Source organism: Scardinius erythrophthalmus (genome assembly GCF_964197995.2).
Source record: "Scardinius erythrophthalmus genome assembly, chromosome: 3".
NCBI classification, from domain to species: domain Eukaryota; kingdom Metazoa; phylum Chordata; class Actinopteri; order Cypriniformes; family Leuciscidae; genus Scardinius; species Scardinius erythrophthalmus.
In genome coordinates this window covers 37,424,884-37,448,028 of record NC_138223.1, presented here as the reverse complement: position 1 = coordinate 37,448,028, position 23,145 = coordinate 37,424,884, and the positions used below count along the sequence as shown (strand labels likewise).

The window sequence follows — 23,145 nt, the reverse complement described above, 5'->3', positions numbered from 1 at the left end:
ACCGAAATTCACTTCAAAGGGCAGTGATGTCACTTTACAAACTATGGCCCCGCCCATCTAGCATCCAGCATTACTGAGGACTACCAACTCAACACATACAAGTACCTGAGAAAATTAATGTATTGATATTTTCCGACACATACAACAAATATACATTGTTTTTATTTGCAATTTCATAGTTTGTGATGAAAATACATACAAGATATGTACAAAAACATTTAAGGGTTAATTATCAGAACAAAATTAATATTGGTTGTTGTTGCTCTAATCTCTGTTCAAATGTAAAAAAAAATCAAGTAGTTGAACAAAAAAAGACTTGAAAATGTGTGCACAAGTGTCCTTCAGGAAATTATGTGGAGTAATTTCACACCCTTATGAAATTGTATTTTTCTTAAAAAACAAAAGGTGTATTCATGGCCTTAAAATAGCATTCAGGCAGAGAGAGAAAAAATCAGACAAAGAAAGGTTCATTGATGGACGAGCAACACTTGATTTTGTGTACGTACATAAGAGGGAGGAAAAATAGACAAAACACATTTTAGTGTGAATAGTGTGCATCTCAAAAGGAAGCTTTGTAAAAGAGTGATTCTCACAGGCCTGCTGCTGTGCGCTGTACATTGCTCTTCTTGTCTAAACTGGTTTTATTTAGGATCTGCTTTGTCTTTAATAAGCTGATCTGAATCTATGGGTGAAGCCAATATTAGCACCAACAGCACTGAACCTCCTAACAGTGTTTGGCAGCATAAGTCTGGAAATTGCTATCCTCGCCCCTAAGGTTAACTGAGAACGTGGATATTGTGAGTGCATCCGAGTGCATTAAGCATCACGGAAATGATTTTGGATTGGACGAATTAAGTTTAAGTCTCAGAAGATTATCTTTCTTGTTATACTGCTGCAAGACCTGTCTGTAGTACCTCATCACAATGGACTTACTGATGTGGTTAAATGAAATCTCTTCCTGTTAAGTCATTGTGTGTGAATATCTGGGTGTGGCTCATATTCACAGAATAGTAAAGCAGGCCTTCGTAGAACGGTTCTCTTGTTATCAATGGCCACAGGTCTGAGATCAGCATCTGATGGAGTTTGCTCTGTTTGAACAGTGTGTGTAATCTCTTTCAGTGGTTTCAGATAGCCATCTCAAACAATGTACACTGGCTAGTGCACCTGCTTAGTCCAGCTATTCAAACATGCCTATTTTAGTTGCGCAATTTAGGTGCCACAGACACTACCTTAAATTTGAAAGGGCTCAGATTTGTGTGTGTGTGTGTGGGGGGGGGGGGGGGAATGCTCTCATTATACCATCTAGTGGTGGTCATATGGTATAGCAATAAATGATGTTTAGATGGTTAATGTAGAACAACAGCAAAAATGAAAAAAGTGACTAAATTAAACAGACTTTAGAAAATCTCTGTATTGAACATATACATATGAACATTAAAATAACACATATAACCCTGTCAAGAACAAAGTTCAGGAAAAAAAAATGTGCAATGACACTTATACAAGTGTTTGAAAAAAACAGGAAAGCCTCCAGTTTGAAGGTCAGTAGATTCTTCTACATCATTTTATCTAAAATGCATGTTTTTGACAGCAAAATGGCGAAGTATTTGCACAAGTTGTCCATTCCAAAAAAATCACAATAATAATCAAAACAATAAGCAGGATAAAATGAAATATGAAATACTTCAGGTACAAATCTACAACATCACCACTTGGTGCAGCTTCACATGTTAGTAAATTGTGCGCTTTAAATTAATTTAAAACAGATTGGCAACAGAGCCAACACAATTGATTGAATTAATAATTAAAATCATACAGTATAATGAACATAAAAAGGAAAACATAGAGTATGACCAAAAAGCTGTTGACTGACGTCAAAATCATATGACTGGTCCCACTTATTGTGTGCTTGAGTAAATGGCTTGCACAGGCCCCAGAATTTCAATATTTATATTTGCTTCTCTTATAAGTCAAGTATAATGGAGAAGGTAAAAAGGGCATTTTGGATGGGTTATATTGTTTTAATGTCACCATGGTAACAGAACACTGTGTCCTTGGCCGAAATCTTCTTGAAGGCCTCAGATTTAAAACAGAGCTGATGGAGGGGAGCTGTAAAAGTCTGTCTTTCTCTATAAAATACTAGATCAGCAAGGGTAAGGCTGTCTAATATAATTTCACTTGCAAACGGAGTGATTTGATTCAGTCTGCATATGAAACAATGTATCAGTGTAAAAAAAAAAATAGAGGTGTCATTGTTGTTGAATTTGTGTATCAAAAGCTCAAAAAAGCTAATGAATCGTCCTATTCAACATCTAATCCAACAATGAGGTACTATAGCCATCTCTACACATCAGGACAGTGTTAAGGCCAAGGTTTTTGAGGCATTCTGAGCATGAATTCATACTAGCAGAGCATGTATTTTTGTCATGGGTAAGTGTAGGGACTTCAAGCATCAGGGAGTTCTGTTTCTGCTCTAAGTGCGGAATAAGAGCCAACTTTACCAAAGCTTGTTATGTTTAATCTCACGGTCTCCTCATCTTGTGAGGTTAACATCTGCTAAACGCTTGTGCCTGCCAGTTCAGTCTCCTTTAGAAACATCTTCTGATGCAGACATTACACGTGACTAGAGGTTATATGAATCACTCAATAGTTATTAATCATTGACCACCGTCACACACGCCACTATGTCTCTCGGTATTGGCGACTGGTGACCCACTTGCACACCACAGCACGTGCACTGAACCTACATGTGGGATCAACATTCAGGGAGTGATTACTGTACATATCGCCTGCACGTGCACGTCTAATAGTCTTTCGATTCAAACCTTCCAAGTGTTTTAATCGGCATAGACTAAGAGAGGGTACTTGGCTGCATTTGGCAACCTCCAGAATTAAGTTATAACTAAAAACAAGGTGAGGTAAAACAACAGTTTATGCTCTTCTCCACTTCAGGTCCAAAGTGAAGCGACTGTGACTTGAGTATTTTGTCTGGAGCTTTTTACTGGCTTCTGTCCTGTTGCGCTAGCGCAGTGTGACCAGCAGAGGGAGGTGCAGTCAGGCCTCAAGACCCATGACTTCACTAGTTCACAAGGAGGACGTCCTCATATGTGGTGGTTCTGCAGGGTTACACCAACAGACACAATCACAGCATTCAGTTATATTAAAAAGTGAAGTATGTCATTTTTTTGTTGTTGAAATACTTAATGTTAAAATATTGTCTAACACCCCTGTGTAAAGTCATGATAAAACTAAACTTTTCTTCACTACTGTGACGTACATCCAAGTGCAACAGAATGTTTAAAAAGTGAAAATGCAGTTCTTTGCATCGGCTGTTGCACTCAAAAGTGGAGGCAGATGAAAGAGTTTGTAGGGACTGGGTTTAAATCAGAAGCTCTCAACTAGGGGGACTCGAGATGCCTTAAAAATAAAATGGTTTAAATGAAGACAAAACAAGCATTAAAAACAACTAAAACAACTTATATATATATATAAAAAATAAAGATCCTACTTGGCATTTGGTTGTTTTTTATAATGAATATACACTTTCTTGTTATGCCAAGCTCTAAATATATGGTAGAAATTTTTATATTATTGTGGAAATCATATTGTTGTGGATAATGAAGTCAAACAGGTTGAGATCCACTGGTTTAAATGGGTTAAATGATTGGAGAACTCCTGCATACATCATCAGAGAGAAGTCTGTCGTTTTCACAGGACAATCCAGTTATTATGACATCGATTAAACATTATGAAGTCAAATTTTTACAAACATTTTTGATATTTTATTTGTTTGTTTTCCAAGTTTGTGTTACTTCGCGGCTTGTTCTCTTTTTTTTTGTAAATAGTCATCACTGTAAATACAGACTGCACTGTGTATTGGAACACCTCCTGTAAGTAAACCTTAACCTTGCACCATAGTGCATCTGCGAGTTAGGCCATCATTTTTGTAACACGTTGGACAGGTCCAGAAAGTGGGCAGTCAAATCTACTTTTTTCTACAATAACAAAAGTGGTAATTATAAACATTACCTTTAAGAATTAGTATCTCTTTTAAGCATCAATGTATTTTTGTGTGCACCAAATTATTTCTGCCCTTCTCTACAGTATTCTAATTATTTTGAATGTAAAAGTATGCAATAAATTTGAGATAATTAGTGGCACTACTTTGTGATTCCTGCTATTAAAGTCACTATGAAATAAAAATGGACAATTCTTGTTTTTATATGAAATATTGCCTTATTTTTTACAAATAATTTATTCATGCACATTTTTTTTTTTTTAATTCATGTGACCTCGTAATCCTGCCTTTAATTAAAATAACTTGCAGTGACATCTCTTCTCTGATGACATGTTTACTGGCACGAGGGCGGGACAACCTGTCACTCACATGAGACCCACTGAAAGCAAACAACCATCCAACCGATTCCCCATTTTCACTTGGATATACGTCAGAATAGGGAAGAAAAGATTTCCTTTTCATGTCGACCTTAAGAGGCATTTTCTTTGTTTCTATAGTGACAAACCTGTCACAGCAGCAGAAGAACGAGCAGGGCGAGGTCTCGATCCCGCGAAACTTTCCAGAGCAGGGTGTGTCAGTGCACTCAGCGATGAACGCATGCAGGTCAGTGATATGGTGCGGCTCCTGAGTTTGATGCTGAATGGAAATGACAGGATATCACATTACCATAATCAAGCTATATATAACTGTCAGTGTCACCTTAATTAGGAAAAAACAACTTTACAAGAAAGATAAGTCAAAAATGACACTTGAATATGATTAAAATGGATTAAAAACAAACTAAAAATAAAATATTAGATTAAAAAATAAACTTATTGAATTCTAAGTTTTAAAATGAGAGTTTCCCTATAAAGATATTCATGTTTGTGCATGTGCGTGTTGTGAGGATATCAGGAACAAAAACAAGTTTTTCATTTATATCTCTTTATCAACCTCATTCTCTCACTCTTACCTTGATGGTCTCGTAAGCTCCAGTGATGAGCGCAATAAAGAGAGAGAGCACCATGTAAATGAACAGAGAGATGAACGTGTAAAGGTAAACCTGCAAAAGAACAGTGTCTTTAGTGCTCTGATTTCTGTAGCATTTGTAATGTATGTACTTGTGTGAGGATGTGAGGGTTAAACTCACCTGACTGAAGACCCAGACTAGCAAACTGCTCTCTTGCATGCCACTGAAGGTCACAAACATGTCATCTCCATTAATCAGAGAGAAAAGACACTCTGACACCAGCGAGAGAGAGCGGAACTGAGGAAAGAAAACAAAAACTATAAACACCACATATCATTGATAATGAGAGAGATGACACATGTACATTTCCTTATGTACGTACATCATATACACTACCATTCAAAAGTTTCTTCACCTTACAATGCATTTATCTGATTAAAAATACAGTAAAAACAATAATATTGTGAAATATTCTAACAATTTTAAATTATTGTTTTCAATTTTAATGTTTGTCGAGTTCACACGCATAGGTTTAGTACCTATGATCACGCGTGTGAACTCGACAATCAATTACTATGGACTTCGACCGAAAACAGGATGTAAATACAGGTATGTGTGCTGGCTGAAATAACATCATTTTTATTAATATCGTTCACATCTACTGCAGTCAGATTCACCCGTGATCACTCTGAAGGAATCACTCACAATGGCTGTGCACTTGTAATGACACATTAAGGATGTTAAGAGGCTAAAAGCAGGTTTAAAACTTGCCCCATTGAAGTCAACAGGGTGCAAATTTTAAAAAGAGGATAACACGGTGTAGGCAACACCGATTTTTGTCGTTCTCTGTATTAACAGCACTCCAAATTTACAAAAAAATGAGCTCAATGTTAAAATTGACCGGAGTTCTCCTTTAAATAAAGTTTAAAAAAAGACAAAGCATTCGATCTACGTCAGAGCGTCCACGAATCTTTCTACGGCGTCGTTGGCAGGGTGGCGAGAGCGAATTTTGCAGTGTGAACGTAGAGTGACTCCAAACTTTTAAACAGTATGTGCACGATTAACCTTTTTACTGTTTCTGAAAAACATTCTCTCTTTTGGACTTTTATTACATTACAGCATAAATTAAACCAAAATAATTGTCATATTCCTAAACAAAATAATAATGTCAAAAAGGTCAAAATTACTGATTGTTGCTAAGTAAAAAAATAATACACACACATATATATATATTTATATGTGAATGTCATCTTTCTGAACATTTTCCATGTAATAACACATTGAATTATTTTGAATTAATTATGCTTAATTAGCTTGTGTCAATCACAGACTGTCTTAAGTTGTATACCTTAACATGATAGGGTCCCAGCACAATCCACCCACAGAAGCAATACCCGAGGTAGATCACCGCCACACAGCAACAGAAACGGATCACATTAGGGAATGCAGCTCGTAATGTGACAATGAGAATCTAAGAAAGGAAAACACTATATAGTAAACAAATTCCACATCCTAAGAACCATCTCAATTGTTTCACAAGCACATCTTCTCAAGAGATGTGGTCGAATTTCATGTGAATGAAAAATGCAACAAAAAATGTAAGCAAAAAAAAAAAAAATTTGGAATAAACTGGAATATATATATATATATATATATATATATATATATATATATATATATATATATATATATATATATATATATAATATTTTTTTTTTTGATAAGTCTTTTTACTGTAAAGGTCAATGAAAACTAAATGCATGTACACTGGTGTGTGGGTGTGTTTGTCTCTCACATTGTACTTCTGAAAGAAGGTGAGGTAGCGAATAACTCCAACCCAAACCAATAACGTCGAGGTGCCCAAAAGGATCCCACACTCATCGTACGACGAGAGGTTCTGAGGGTTGAAACAAAGTATCATGAAGTATCCGTGCTGATTGTGGTGACCTAATGCAATGGTTCTTTGTTCACATCAATGTACATAAAGGTTTCAGAATATCCATTTTCTGAAGCTGATGCTCATCAGCTCTGACTGACCTTTAGCTCAATGCCGATCTTAATCATGGAGCCTGTGATCGTGAGCATGTCGCTAATGATGAGCAGAATATACCATCCGTTAATAAACTCCATTCGGTCTCCCCAACAGACATCACGCTTCAGATAATTCCTAAAGTACTTTACAAACTCCTGAAGAGAGAACGTAAGAACAGGATTCACTAAGTGATCTTTGGCATATTAATGTGGATTTGTTTGATAAAATATCTTACTTTTTGAAGAATGATTCCTCTGATGATAGAGCGACCACAGAGGAGCAGAGAGAGAATACACACCACTGCAACCGCCACATCAAACCACACACGAGCATAACTATCAGCTGGAGACAGAGAGATAGCATGAGAACAAGCATATAGTGATTATCCACAATGTAAAAAATTTGAAAATCCCCAAAAATGTATCTGAAAAGTGAAGTGAATGAGGTAGTTGAATCTTACCGTGTCCAGACACACTTGGGTCTCTACATTCCTTTATGGAGGCCTGATTATCAAGACTGATCTTAACTTTACCACTGTGGGCTTTGTTATCCAGCAGAATCTGAGCATAAATTAATAACATTATATACAGTAAATACAACTATATATAGAAACATAGCATTGTTATTAGTTAGTTTATATCCATACATATACATTAATAGCTCTTTTAAAATATCAGTCTTTTTTATTGGGTTAAAGTAACATTTCATGTGCTCACTGTGATGAAGAAAGTGTAGCAGTCGGGAATTTCATTGTGGATGATGGTCTGAAGATTTATAGCCTTTAGCTGGAACTGTATGGTGACATTAATAAGCCTGAGAGAGAGTGTGTATTGTTATTACAGTTTTAGATCATTCATTAATAGAAATTTCAGAGTAGAAAACACTTAAAAAATCCAGTTTCACTTACTTGTGAAACTTAAGGGTGAAGTTCCTGTAATCGCGGCCCAGACCTGCTGTGGGAGTGGCCAAAGGGTTTACGCCCACACAGTCTACAGAGAGGAAGAGAGAAATTCTTTACCTCCTAAACCAGCCTCAGTGGCCGACAGGGTCATCCAATGATTTATTTTAGAATACATGAGAAAGTGATTCCTGTGGTGCACTCAGTAACAAGGAACTGCAAGTAACAACAAAATGGGCAAAAGGGGAAATGACATGGTCTTTTAGTTTTATCAAGTTTTAATCAGTACTAATAAACAAACCAAAAAATGTATTTATAAGTGTTGCTTGTTATACTAATATACTAATAACTAATATTGCAAGTTCAGTAAGTATCTGCCTTGATCCTATACACACCTGGACAGGCATATTTCTCAGATTAAACAATGATTGAACAATTGAGGAAAAAGAGGCCGAAAACTTGTCACCTGTGACCACATGCGGATCGATGTTGAAGGTGTCGTTAGCTGGGTCAATCTGGCCTTTTTTATAATACTGCTGACACAGAGAAAGAGCACTCCCATTCACACCAACATTGTACACATATGCATAGCGGCCCACTGTCGTCTCCGGCAAAGCCAGGTACTGAAAGACAAGTGAAAAAAAAAGGTTTCAAACAAACATGACCATCAGCTATGGAATATATTTTGTCCTAAAAACATAAATTCAGAAAACAAAATTGTGTTATGACTTCATTGAGCTCACTGCCCAAATATATCCCCTCAAAATATATTCATTAGTTTCATAGTAATGATTACGAGATAATTACAGTGAAAAAGGCACCATATGAACAAAATTATACATTACCTGTTCTATTGTGTAATGCATATGATCATAAACATCACTCTGTGTGTAAACAGCAAGCGCATCATCTGAGTCAGCGTAGTCTTTGAGAAAGAGGTGTTTAAACGAGGCTGTGTTTTCCTCTTTAAACGTCACCGCCATCTCGTTGCTTAAGCCAAAAAGTACCAGCTGGAGATCATGACAAAGCAAAAAAATATTTGTTATTTGTTCAAATTTTTCCTTTATTTGCTTTATTTGTTCAAAGCAAAAAAAAAAATATATTTTTATGAAGTAACAATTGCTAAATGGCAAATGTGAGTAAAAATAGTATAATATATATATATATATATATACACATATACATATATACATATATACATATATATATACATACATATATACACATACATACATACATACATACATACATACACACACACACATATATATATATACACACACACACACATACATATACATATATATACACACAGAACAAAAATATAAACTCAACACTTTTCTTTTTGCCCCCATTTTTCATGAGCTGAACTCAAAGATCTAAGACTTTTTCTATGTACACAAAAGGCCTATTTCTCTCAAATATTGTTCACAAATCTGTCTAAATCTGTGTTAGTGAGCACTTCTCCTTTGCCGAGATAATCCATCCACCTCACAGGTGTGGCATATCAAGATGATGATTAGACAGCATGATTATTGCACAGGTGTGCCTTAGGCTGGCCCCAATAAAAGGCCACTCTAAAATGTGCAGTTTTACTGTATTTGGGGGGGGAGGGTCCGGGGGGGGTTTTGATTGTGGCCTGTGGAATGTTGGTCCACTCCTCTTCAATGGCTGTGCGAAGTTGTTGGATATTGGCAGGACCTAGAACACGCTGTCGTATACACCGATCCAGAGCATCCCAAACATGCTCAATGGGTGACATGTCCGGTGAGTATTCTGGCCATGCAAGAACTGGGATGTTTTCAGCTTCCAGGAATTGTGTACAGATCCTTGCAACATGGGGCCGTGCATTATCATGCTGCAACATGAGGTGACGGTCGTGGATGAATGGCACAACAATGGGCCTCAGGATCCCATAACATACGCCTGCCCATACCATAACCCCACCGCCATCATGGGCCACTCGATCCAAAACGTTGACATCAGCAAACCGCTCACCCACACAACACCATACACGCTGTCTGCCATCTGCCCTGTACAGTGAAAACCGGGATTCATCCGTGAAGAGAACACCTCTCCAAAGTGCCAGACGCCATCGAATGAACATTTGCCCACTCAAGTCAGTTACGACGACAAACTGCAGTCAGGTTGAGACCCCGATGAGGACGACAAGCATGCAGATGAGCTTCCCTAAGACGGTTTCTGACAGTTTGTGCAGAAATTCTTTGGTTATGCAAACCGATTGTTGCAGCAGCTGTCCGGGTGGCTGGTCTCAGACGATCTTGGAGGTGAAGATGCTGGATGTGGAGGTCCTGGTCTGGTGTGGTTACATGTGGTCTGCGGTTGTGAGGCCGGTTGGATGTACTGCCAAATTCTCTGAAACGCCTTTGGAGACGGCTTATGGTAGAGAAATGAACATTCAATTCACGGGCAACAGCTCTGGTGGACATTCCTGCAGTCAGCATGAATGAATGTGTTTGGGATGCTCTGGATCGGCGTATACGACAGCGCGTTCCAGGTCCTGCCAATATCTAGCAACTTTGCACAGCCATTGAAGAGGAGAGGACCAACATTCCACAGGCCACAATAAAAAACCTTTTTTCTTCTTCTTTTTTTTTGTATTTACTGCAGTACAGTAAAACTGCACATTTTAGAGTGGCCTTTTATTAGAGTGGCCTTTTATTGCAATAATCATACTGTCTAATCATCATCTTGATATGCCACACCTGTGAGGTGGATGGATTATCTCGGCAAAGGAGAAGTGCTCACTAACACAGATTTAGACAGATTTGTGAACAATATTTGAGAGAAATAGGCCTTTTGTGTACATAGAAAAAGTCTTAGATCTTTGAGTTCAGCTCATAAAAAATGGGGGCAAAAACAAAAGTGTTGTGTTTATAATTTTGTTCTGTATATATATATATATATATATATATATAATATATATATATATATATATTATTTTCATTTTTTTGGTATATATATGTATATGTGTAAATGTGTATGTGTATGTATATGTATTTTTATGTATGCACACACACACAACATATAATTTAATGCTCATTGAGAGGGCGAGATCTTGGTTTTAAAGTGTGGCTTAAATCTCTAAGAAAGACATTCATGCTTGCTAGCCGACCTAGCAAACTCTGTGACACTTCAGAGTGCAAACCCAAAGGTTAATTCTGGGATTCTAGGGAATGTCACAGTGGTTAAAGAATTAATTTGGGGGTAAAACTGAGACTTTGAGCTGCAAGTGCAACACTGTCTTTAATAAGCAGTGGGTTGAGTATACAAACCCCAGAAAGAGAACAACACTAGAAAGAAAATCTAAGAATAAATAAATACCTGTATAGTTACTATAAGAACCTTCAGCATTTGCAGAACCAGTTTAAAAGGTTTTCTGCCTTTGGCTTGGTACTTTTCACAAGGACTCATAAAGAAATATTTTAACTTCCTGCGCAACGCTTCCTCTTCTTCACCAGCACCTATCCAGCCATCTGTTAGCGGAGTCGGCCTGGGGTTACAATACTCATCCCTGCAGTCATTCGAACCATAGTGAGTCACCGGAAACATTAGCCTATCCTCTTCTGAAAAAGAAAGAGAGAGACAGATAGCATTAGTTGGACAAATCACACGTTACACGTTACACACACCGACCCTCAAAAGTTTGGGGTCAATACAATTATAAAAATAACTTAATTATAAAATAATAGTACTTTTATTCAGCGACAGCAAGGATGCATTAAATTGATCAAAAGTGACAGTAAACACATTTATAATGATACAAAAGATTTCTATTTCAAATAAATCCAGAAGGAAATTTATCACAGTTTGCACAAAATTATAAAGCAGCACAACTATTTTCAACTGTGATAATAATATGAAATTAATGATTTCTGAAGGATCATGTGATACTGAAAACTGGAGTACTGATGCTGAAAACTCAGCTTTGCATTAAAGGAATACATAAAAATAAAATAAAAACATTAAAATAGAAAACATTTATTTTCAATTTGTCTCTCAACAGACATTTACATCGGTAGTCTGGCGTTATAATTGATTTGCTTTTGGTGTACTGTGGAGTGGGTAAAACTGTTTTTAATGGCAGGCTAACGCATCTACCTTTGACTCGCGCTAGCCTAGCACCGGCGAACTATCCAAAAGTAAGGACTGGATGAATTTTTTTTGAAAACTGTCTTCACTGATGAATGACAAACAGGCTCACTTGAAAATGAGGTCCGATGTTGAAAATCCTGAACCACCCCTTTAAGTTTCAAATTTAGTTTTCGTTTAAGACTTTTAGTTTTAAATCTGATCCAATAACAAAGAGTATAGAAGTAACAAGAGGCGAAACTCCGTTGCAGTTTTGACAACAGCCACTAGATGGCGCTTCGGTAGCGCGGCCGCCATTTTGGACTGAACCAACGGCTTTACCGTTAGCACAACTACTGTACAGCATTGTGTCTGGAAATAATTGGAAACAAAGGAAAAAAACAGTGTTCTGCCATCAACTGCAACAACTACCAGTGTACAACCAATCAACTAGCATTTCATAGATTCCCCAAAGATCCAGAGAGGTAAAGTAGAAAAGTTTTTATTATTTTTAAAGTGAGCTAACGTCAACGATAACAGGTGCTGTAACGTTAATGTAAGCTATCCCATAACCGCAGTAACAGTTTGCTAATGTTATGTATTTGGTCGAAATTGTCAATACTCGAAATGGGCTTTTTAAATCGCATACTTTCAGAGGTATATGAACCAGGGATGTGATTTTTCCGGATTAATCCGGAATTCCGGATTTTCCGACCTGAAAATGTGACCTACGTGAATCATGCAGATCTGTAAAAAAAAAAAAAAAAAAAAATGGGGGCCGGGGGGTAATCTCACAGCCGTCACCATGGTAACCCGGGACGGAACCACAATCGCCGCGAATCGCGGCCACACCGGGCGGCACGTCAACATGGTTACAGATGGCAGAGAGATGCAATCTTTCCGCGCCCAGCGAGTGCTTGAAGTGCGTCAGAAACAGAGCGCGCGCGCGATCAGTTGTTGGTAATTTGCAAGCGGGAAGGAAGTCGACCGGAAGTTGAAGTCGGCCGGGTGCCGCCATCTTGAGCGGAACTTCACTTGCGTTAGCAATCCCATTGACTTCCATTCATTTTGGCGTCACTTTGACAGCGAATAACTTTACATCTGAGGCGTTTGAAGACTCCATTTGTACCTTTTTTATTTCTAAAGAAACACGACAATGTATAAAATGCTCCATTACCTTGTAGCTTATGTTATGGCCCCGTAGAAGCAGTTTTTGTAAAAGTAGGCTAACGATTGCGTCATAACCAAGCGACTCTTTGTCGCACATTAGAGAGATTACCGTATGGACGGGAGGAGAAGCTCGCGGGCAATCGGGGGGACGTAGAGGCAAAATGACAATATAATTAATGAGAATACCTAGCAAAAGTTGATCCTGCTCCATGCTCATGGACAATTCCTACTTACACTCTCCGTCTCTGCAAGATTCGGAAGGGAATGATTCAGATTTCTCTTGGCACAGCTACTAGAAGACAGACGGGTTGCTCACGTGGTCCGTGTAACGCTTTGCTCGATTTGAGTCTGCGCGTCAGGAAAGGAAGTGCTAAGAAATCGCTAAAAATGGGCTTCACTTGTCTCAATTGAGTCCCAATGGGGTCGCTGTGTCCATTTCTTTTACTGTCTATGGTAATTTGTTGTGTAGTGTGCGCGACGCCGCATCCAATGTAGACAGCATTGCTTTTGTTTGAGGGCGCTTAACACACAGCTCGTAGAAACGGGCCTGGCAGCTCGCGCCAGTTCTAGACACGGTGAAAGTTTCCCGATTGTGACGGATGGCCGAATTTACATGACACATTATAAATGAGCATTATAGTCTGCGATAGATACAGTGCCAAAAAGAAGAGAAGAGGATAAAAGGGGATAAAGACAGAGGTAAAGTGATGTAGTGAATGGACAGTTTATCTAATTGCATAGTCTATATAATTTCATGGCAGTTATTTACTTAATGTTAGCAGTTGTTCTGAGTTCTCCGGACTGTGTGATTTTTGTAACTATCATGTCAGTTTTAAGACACATTTTTTATTATCACTTTTTTATTAATGTTTTACTCTACAGTTGTGCAGTTTTGGGGTGAATACAGTACAGGCCAAAAGTTTGGAAACATTACTATTTGTTTTTGAAAGAAGTTTCTTCTGCTCATCAAGCCTGCATTTATTTGATCAAAAATACAGATTTTTTTTTTTTTTATATTGTGATATATTATTACAATTTAAAATGATTGGTTTTCAATTTATTATACTTTAAATTATAATTTATTTCTGTGAAGCAAAGCTGAATTTTCAGGATCATTACTCCAGTCTTCAGCATGTGACATCCGGTCTATCACATGATCCTTTAGAAATCATTCTAATATTCTGATTTATTATGAGTGTTGGAAACAGTTCTGCTGCCTAATATATTTGATGAATAAAAAGGTTAAAAAGAACTGCATTTATTCATTTATCCAAATATTTTCTAATATAAATCTTCTTTACTATCACTTTTTATCAATTTAACACATCCTTGCTGAATAAAAGTATTGATTTATTTAAAAAAAAAAAAAAAAAAAATCTGAACCCAAATCACTGACCAGTAGTGTATATTGTTGTTACAAAATATTTCTATTTTTTAAAAAAAAATGATTATTCTTTTTTATTTTAATTTTATAACTTTTTATTCAAAGTATCCTAAAAGTATCACAGGTTATTAAAAAATATTAAGCAGCAGAACTGTTTCCAACTTTGATAATGAATCATCATATTAGAATGATTTCTAAAGGACTGGAGTAATGATCCTGAAAATTCAGCTTTGCATCACAGAAAAAAAAATTATAATTTAAAGTATAGTCTAAAAATGGAAATCCAATTATTTTAAATTATTTTAAATTGTTGATGGCGCACTGTTGATGGCGTGGATTAGACACTTGGCTTTGATTTCCACTGCGACACATCCACCAAATAAGTTGTCATTTGTCATACTGTACAAAAAAAGTTGCATGTTGCACAACTAGCTGTAAAATAAATCAAAATATATTTTTTTGTTCAAATAAGTTGTTATGGGTCCTGCTTTACTATCCATATAGATCCGCCACCAGTTTGATCGGCGGGGCGGGGGGATGGGGGGGGCGGGTCTTAGTATATTTTCCTGCTTTTTTGTCCTTAGCCAATCACATGCCTGATGAACACCTAACCTGGCAAATGACCGCTTTATTAATTCATTGTTATCACTAAATTAACGTTAACCCTGTAACTGTCACCTTTTTTTCCGCATAAACATGAAAATCACTATCCAAACTTAAATGGTTGTAACGTTAATTCAAGAATGCTTTGGAATTTAGACCTATGGTTGGTCTTGTTTTAATTTGTCAGATTATTGTTGAAGTGAAATAAATTATGAAAGTGAAACAGAAAAAAGTTATATAAGTTTGAGTTTATTAAAATGTACAAATTTAAAAATATAATTATTTATATTTTATATAAAATATATATATTACAAAATATATTTTACTTTAGAACTGCAAGAAAATGAAAGCAAAAAATCTGAACAAGTTGTGTTCCATATTTTAGGTTGATATGTTGATATCTCGCTTCCTCACCCTTTCTGCCGTGTGCTCTCTAACGTTAACGTTACACGGTTTGGAGCTGCGCGCTCTTGCTCGGGTGATTTTAGCTAATTTGCGGGCATCAGGGAGCCGCTATCAATATGCGGGAGACTCCTGGATCTTCCGGGAGACATGGGATGTCTGCTCTAGAGATATTAAAAACTAGAAACTACTTTTTAGTTAATTTAACCGCTTTTGAATTTGAACCGGTATCGTTCAATCCTATGACAGCTGTGTTGCGTTCAGTCCAAGATGGCGGAGCTGCAGCTCTGCGCATGGGGGAGTTTGTTGCAATGGAACGTTCTATAGGGTATATGTCGAACGTCGCATGACGAAACCGGAAACCTGGTCTCATCGCATCCGCTTGTCATAGAAAGTGTTAACAGCCGTATGAACTGATGCCGATATCTATGGATTTTTAAGGTAATCAGCTAACCTACCTATCTCACTTTGTTATTAGCTTTTTATTCTATTTAAATATCTAAACGTTAGTGTGAAGATTTTTTTTTTTACTTTTAAATATCGATCTTCACATGCGAGGGACATTGGTTATGATCATCTTTGCTCGCTCCTTTTAAGTTATCTTGAGTAAAACAGTAAAAAAATGCATGAAGCACAAAAGACCTGAACCGGAAGCGATGCGTTCTGTTTTCCGGTTTCGTAATGCGGCGTTCGACATATACCCTATTGAGTTTCGCCTCTTGTTACTTCTATACTCTTTGCCAATAATCCCTCCATAGTCGTCATGGTAACTCAAACTCTCAACTGCCACTCAGAATTTATAAAATGCAGCTTAATTCCCTGTAATACTAGCATTATAACACCTATCACTAGTACACACAAGCAGGCACGTGCACACATAGACATCAAAGGGGGCTTGAGCACCTGCCCTTTTTTTTTCCTGGAGAGAAAGTGCCCTTTTTTCTGGGGTGTTTTTTTTCTATTTTTGAAAAATAATATATATTCCTGTTTGCGCACAGCTTCCCTGTCAAACAAATATATTTATTGAAGAATAGTAGCCTATATCTAAATATCAGGTCCGTCCAAGTGATCTGAGGGCGCGCGCGCATCCTGGTGTGTGACGTGTACGCAGACTGGTGCATAGATATATACACTAGATGTTGCCTTGTCTACGGCAGTTCATTGGAACGAATGTCTTTAAGGCGACATCTATATAGTGTATATATTTATGCAACAGTCTGCGTACACGTCACACACCAGGATGCGCGCGCGCCCTCAGATCATTTGGACGCGGCTGTGTATAAGAGCTAAAAACGATATAAATACTGTTCGTTTTCTCACACAAACCGCTCGTTTCGTGTCTTAGGCCATCAATGTGTACTTACGATGGGGAATTGTTTTAATTTGGACTCTGTGCATGCTCTTTGAGACAGTGACCATAGACCTGCATTATATGACTGACAGACAAGAACGGTTTGACCTAAAAATATCAAAATTGAAACTACTGCGGAAAAAAAGACACCTACATCGTGGATGCCCTTGAGGTAAGCTAAAACATACCAAAATTTAATTTCAAAGTGAACTATCCCTTTAACTAGTTGACACCTAATTTGCATACAGAACGTCCCCAGTTAATGACTTCAATAGTCTTTCCCCCTGAAATTTAGAGATCTAAATTGGTGAATTTAGAAAAAATCTACAAATGCAAACAGATGGAGGATACACTCTAAAAAATGTAGTAAATCTGAGTAACTGCATCTGGTACATTAATACATAAAACTGAGTAGAAATAAGTTAACATTAAACATTAAAAATAACAATAATTATAAATTAACTTTTTATTTATGAGTAATTTAACTTTTTTTATTTCCTCTAAACCTTTATAAAATAGTATTCCATACAACCACATACATGACATTATTTTGGTAAGTTTAATTTAAACAAGTAAGATTTTCAGAGATTTTATTAAGTTAATAAAGTTAAATATTTCTGTAATATTTACTAAGCCACAGAATATTTTTTAGAGTGTAGTAGGTTTAAAACAAACTCCATCTAAATGTGGATTTTGAAGGTTTTATTTGATGATGATGATACAGTCCTCCCTCAAATGTGAAACTAAGTCCATGTCAGTCACCATCAGTTATTGTGTATGTGTGTGTGTGTGTGTGTGTGTGTGTGTGTACATGCATAAACATCTACAGGGACATGGCCCTTCAGAAGGTTGCCGCTGTAAGGGAGGAAGGAGAGACAACCAGGGAATGGAAGTAACAGATTTTATTTTTAAGTAGAAGACCTTTTTTTTTTGTAATAATTTTATTAAATTGCGGTATTTTTGTATTTTGTCAATCATTTTTGCAGTGATTTTTTTCAGTAAAGTTAACAAAATAGCAGCAACAGCCCTCTTCAGTTTAGAGTGAATATTTGTGTTGATTTTAAAGTGTTATGTATTCTGATAACACCAAAATCATTAAAATGATGTAGTGCCTTGTGCAAAAATAAACAAATTATTAGTAAAACACGCCCCTCTGCTTGATGCAGTTATTTAGGTTATTCTAAATATATACTTGAAACTAGTAGCATAGAAAATGTTTTCAAAACATGCACATTGTGGAATGGTTTCCTTTGCTGCTCTATAAACCTAGTGAATACTGAGACCATGGTTTCTGTGTGAACTGATTATTTTGTAGACATCTTTTGAAAATGAAACAATTGCGTGAGTTTGAGGAAGATAAAATTAATTAACTTCTTAAATTAATTTTTTAAAAAGGAAGTCAGAGTTGTGTTAATATATATACTTTTTTGTTTAAGAAAAAAAAAAAAAAACGTAATTATGAGAAGTGCCCTTTATTTCACTTGAGCCCCTGCCCCTCAAAATGTCTGTGCACATCCCTGCACACAAGCAAACAACAAATAATATACCATATATACAAATAACAACATTCTTGAGACCCAAATTCAATGTGGGAGTTCACAGGCACATGCACAATCCGAAACTTGATATCTGACGCGTGTTCTCTTGTTCAAAGTGACATGTGAACACTTGAGGAATGGGTGGTTGGGTGGTTTGTCAAAGACTTGTGTTGTGTTGGCGTGAATTTGATCTATGAGACAACAGACTAGTGTTAAGGCTTCATCATAGCACTCAATGCAAGCGTCAAGCACCGCTTTGACATCTACATGAAAAGCGTTTCACATTATATCATGGATAGGATTTATGTGGTTGCCAGGTAGCAGGGAAGTGAAAGGGGAACACAAACACTAAAAATAGCAAACACCAAAACTTACTTTCTGTATGACTTGACTTTATCCCATTACTTATGTGCACTGCCCTTGTAATGAAGTGAATTGTTGAATTTATCAGAACTTTGATCCGAATTCAGAACTTCCATCGCGTGGTGGTGCAAGTCATGTGAAAGGGCCTTAAGGCTGGTTAGCTTAGTTAGCTTGTCAAGGACACGTCTTTCAAGTAGCCTGGCTGGTTTGTGAATGAATGTTGGAGATTTTGTCTCTGTGTGTGGCCTCAAATATTTTTATCTTCATTTCTCACAATGAAAAAGTGTCAATCTTGCTGATGCACTTCCTATACTGCTGTTCTGTAAGCAATTCGCATACTATCCGTCCTAAATAGTATGCGAAACTAGAATTAGTACGTCCCAAATCGTAGTATGTTGAAATGAGTATTCCAAAGATACCCGGATGGTCTACAATTTCCGGTTAGAATTCGAAGTGCAGATCAATGCACACTCTAACGGCTAATATTGCCCACAACCCATTGCGTGCGGGAGGGATGAGCTTTCTGGTGATAGTGGTGATGTAAACATGGCAGTCGGATGCAGCAGCGGAGATGCGCCCTCAGTTTTTAAGTGTAAGAATTCAAATGTTTAACCCTAATTAAAGTTATATTTAACCACACTGACTTATTTGTTGTAATACTGTGGCTGTACAAATGTTAGCCTAACTTTATCAGTCCAACTAAAAGACACATGGTTTCTACACTTTTACTATAGTAAAAGCATGGTTCATTTTCATCGAGGTATTTTTGAGTATTATACATAATGATAAAATTAAGTATAAAGTACGTTAAACAATAGTTATAAACTTTAAATATTTTAACTCAGAAAATAAGTAGCTTTTGTTACACACATTGCACATGAACGTCAGGTCAGAACCAGCCGCCTCACAAACGACCTGCGTTTGGTTGATCTACGACGACGCCCTGCTTCACTCCTCAATTTGGTAGAACACATTGTAAATGTATTGTGGAAAAAACGATGAGGAGAAAAAGATGGGAATAGTAGGCCTGTCACGATTTTGAAATTTGGCTGACGATTAATTGTCTAAAAAATAATTGCGGTTATGGCGATTAATTGTCAGTTTTAGGGCTTTGGCGATTAATTGTCTGTGTTGGGGCTTTGGCGATTATGCCGATTAATTGTCTGTTTTAGGGCTTTGTGCTTCATTCATTAAATAATTGTGATGAATTTAATCCTTTGTAAGTTATCATTTTGCAGTGTAAGATTACAGTTAACACCTTTAAATATTAAATAAATGTATTCAATAGCTATGACAATTTGTTTATTAAACTTAGTGAGTGTATAAATCAGCAGCAAAAAGTAATTTTTGAAAACGTCTGCACAGTAATTGAATAAAATCTAAACATGTTAATAAAAACAAATGTGCACAAACCATGATAATATGATACGCTTCAAAACAGAGCGGAACAAAGCGCGTATGCGCATCGCGGGTGCAGAATGATGTGCTTAATGCAACATGGAGTCACAGTGCGCAGCGCTGCACAAGTGCGCATTTAAAAGTTCACGGCACAAAGCGAAGAAATGTCGAGGCGAGGGCACAAATCCTAGTGTATATAAGTCCAACAGTTTATTAGAGCCCGACCGATATGGATTTTTGGGCGCCGATGCCGATACCGATAAAAAAAAGCCAGATACCGATATATCGGCCGATATTATTTATGTGTATATTATAATACAGTAGCAATATTATTTATGTGTGTATTATAGTACAGTAAGTTTGGACACACTTTACAATTGGTGTGTACAAACTTTTGATGGGTACTAGAGCCCGACTGATAAAGGACTTTGAAGGCTGATACCGGTACAAATATTTGTTGGTTTTAAAATCCGATATTCCGATATATCGGACGATATATATATATTTTTTTTCAGAAACGCGCAACAAAACATTAACAAATTTCCCTAACATTAGTTATTTGTAGTTATTTATGAGTTTTAACTAAAATAATATGATAATGCATTTTAAAAAGAAACTTGTTTCTTGTATTGTCACAACAGAACAGAGGAACATCAAAATATATTAAAGTTCTGATAAATAAAATGTATAAAAATACAAACTTAAGATTTTTTTTAAGACTAAACGTTTAGTCCTTTGAACAAAAACAACAATTTCACATTCAAATTGACAACAAATTCAAATTCAAATTTTCTTCTGTTGAAAATAAGTTATTTGGATGAATGTGGGTAACCAAACAGTTGATGTACCCCAATGACTTCCATAGTATATTTTTCTCCTTTGGAAGTCAATGGGGACCAGCTACTGTTTGGTTACCCACATTCTTCAAACTATTAATATTAGAAAAATATTAGAAGGAAATTAATACAGTTGGAACAACATTAGAGTGCCTGTAAATAATGAGATCATTTTTATTATTGGGTGAACTATCCCTTTAAGGACAAGCGGCAATGTGTTTACAATTGATACTGTCTGTTAAAGAGCTGAGCACGACACGTCTAATGTACACGCATTTGACAAGCGGACAACCGACATTGTTTATGTAAATCTTGTGTGTATTTAACAGTATTAGCACAATAATACTCGAAAGATAACTTGTAGAAAGGCGCTGGTAGAAAGGCTTTTAGTGCATGTGAGCTTCACATGTACGCGCTGAGAAACGCACACGTTAGAACAGCGCATCAGTATTTAAAATTAAATGTTTAACCGACAAAGCAGCGGCGGTTTCTTCATTAGGGCGATCGGGCGACGCACCACCAAAGTGTGTAAGGGAGTAAGGGACTTTTTCAATCACTATCTCATTCAACCACAGAGTTGCTAGCAGTCACTCACTGTTGTTCTGCCTCTGGATATAGTCCAATCAGCGCCGAGTCACGTTCTGTGGAGTACCGCCTCTTTTGGGCGATTTCACTCTGGCTGAGAATCGCCCAGAGTCTTCCCATAGACTTACATTCAAAGATTTTTTTTTTCGAACTGCAGGCACTGCAATGCATTCTCTATGGGTTCCGGGAGGGCTCGCACTAACGTGCTTTCGTCATCATACGTAACCTTATCTTGTGCAGCGATTGGTGGAAACAAATGTTCCTCTAATAGTATTTAGCCATAAGCTGAAGTGACATCCAATAATTTCCTCAGTGCATAACTTACATTTCACGGACATATTCTCCATCTGTAAATGTTAGAAAGTCCAGTTTGCTGTCATGAGTGGGCGAGCTTTCTGCAAGCTATACTTCCGTGAACGAGCGCCCCCGCGTGCATGCGCGCCGAACAGACGGAGCGCAATGAATAGGAGCGCAATTATTCTGACTAAAATATACATTAGCACTAAATTATAAATATATTTAGCTAAAACATTTGTTGTTGAATATTTGTTGTTGTTGGTGAACATAAATGTGCTAGAGAATTTCAAACCTACATGTGTATTTTTATGATATTAGCTTTTTTTTTTTTTTTTGGTTTAGTAAATTTAACTACTTTAAAAAACATTATTTTGTTTTTAGATTGTAATGTTGCAATGTTAGAATGTAATGTGATTTGACCCCTTTTTTGGATAGACTGCAGATAGACAGCAACACTATGTTTGTTTTTATAACCTTCAATATAAACATTGTTTGTAGGACAATATCGATCAAGATATTAAATATTTAAAAAAAAATAATAAATAAATACAGGTTTTTTTTATTCAAATAGAAAAATAATAATTAAATACTCAGATTATACCATACATCGCCATTTAGCCCAAAAATTCAGATTTATTTGGCAATTGGCTACCCTACCGGCTGAAGTTTTAGCTAAACTTTAGGCTAATGATAGCTACATTATTATCACTGTTAAATTGTTATTTAACAATAAGCCTACATTCAGTCCTGAATTAGAAATTCAGTTTGTTGTGCCCCCCCAAAATTTTTTAGCACCAGCCGCCACTGCGACAAAGCATTAAAGCACATGCACATTATGAACTTTTGTGAACTGCAGTGTTAACATTTTATGTGAATATAGCCTACGTCGCGTTGTTCCGCTTCACTCTCGGCTTATTTAACCGCAGCAAAACTGGACATGAGTCACGAAATTTGTCATCCTTATTTGAGTTAAGAGAACTGATAGGGATGTTCTTTTAATTGTTATTCAAGCAATGTATGTCTCGTGAGTCGTGACCAACTCACCATGAACACACTTCACCGCTGATCTCACTCGCGGTTCTCTCTGCCCGACTCGGGCTGGATCAGCAGGTTGCTGAATGTGTGGCACGTTATACACGAGTGTTGCCAACAGGGACGGTGTAGAGTGCCCTCTGGTGGACAAACTATACAACGGCAACCCTCATAACATGGTTGAAGGGTGTTTTGTC

General features: G+C 36.9%; 1 protein-coding gene across 2 annotated transcripts in view; it reads right to left on the bottom strand.

Moving 5' to 3' along the window:
* Positions 1-1,396: 1,396 nt before the first annotated feature.
* The window catches only part of mcoln1a (mucolipin TRP cation channel 1a), a 30,839-nt gene continuing 9,090 nt past the window's right edge, over positions 1,397-23,145 (bottom strand). For both annotated transcript variants that reach the window (XM_081362132.1, XM_081362131.1), the window contains 14 exons: positions 11,243-11,484; positions 8,743-8,907; positions 8,364-8,520; positions 7,907-7,988; positions 7,716-7,812; positions 7,460-7,559; positions 7,235-7,341; positions 7,005-7,154; positions 6,763-6,864; positions 6,316-6,438; positions 5,148-5,264; positions 4,971-5,060; positions 4,524-4,654; positions 1,397-3,116 (listed from right to left, as the gene is read on the bottom strand). In XM_081362132.1, coding sequence (XP_081218258.1) covers positions 3,080-3,116; positions 4,524-4,654; positions 4,971-5,060; positions 5,148-5,264; positions 6,316-6,438; positions 6,763-6,864; positions 7,005-7,154; positions 7,235-7,341; positions 7,460-7,559; positions 7,716-7,812; positions 7,907-7,988; positions 8,364-8,520; positions 8,743-8,907; positions 11,243-11,484 — 1,700 coding nt within the window. In that variant the 3' untranslated portion in view covers positions 1,397-3,079. The remainder of the gene's footprint in view (positions 3,117-4,523; positions 4,655-4,970; positions 5,061-5,147; positions 5,265-6,315; positions 6,439-6,762; positions 6,865-7,004; positions 7,155-7,234; positions 7,342-7,459; positions 7,560-7,715; positions 7,813-7,906; positions 7,989-8,363; positions 8,521-8,742; positions 8,908-11,242; positions 11,485-23,145) is intronic.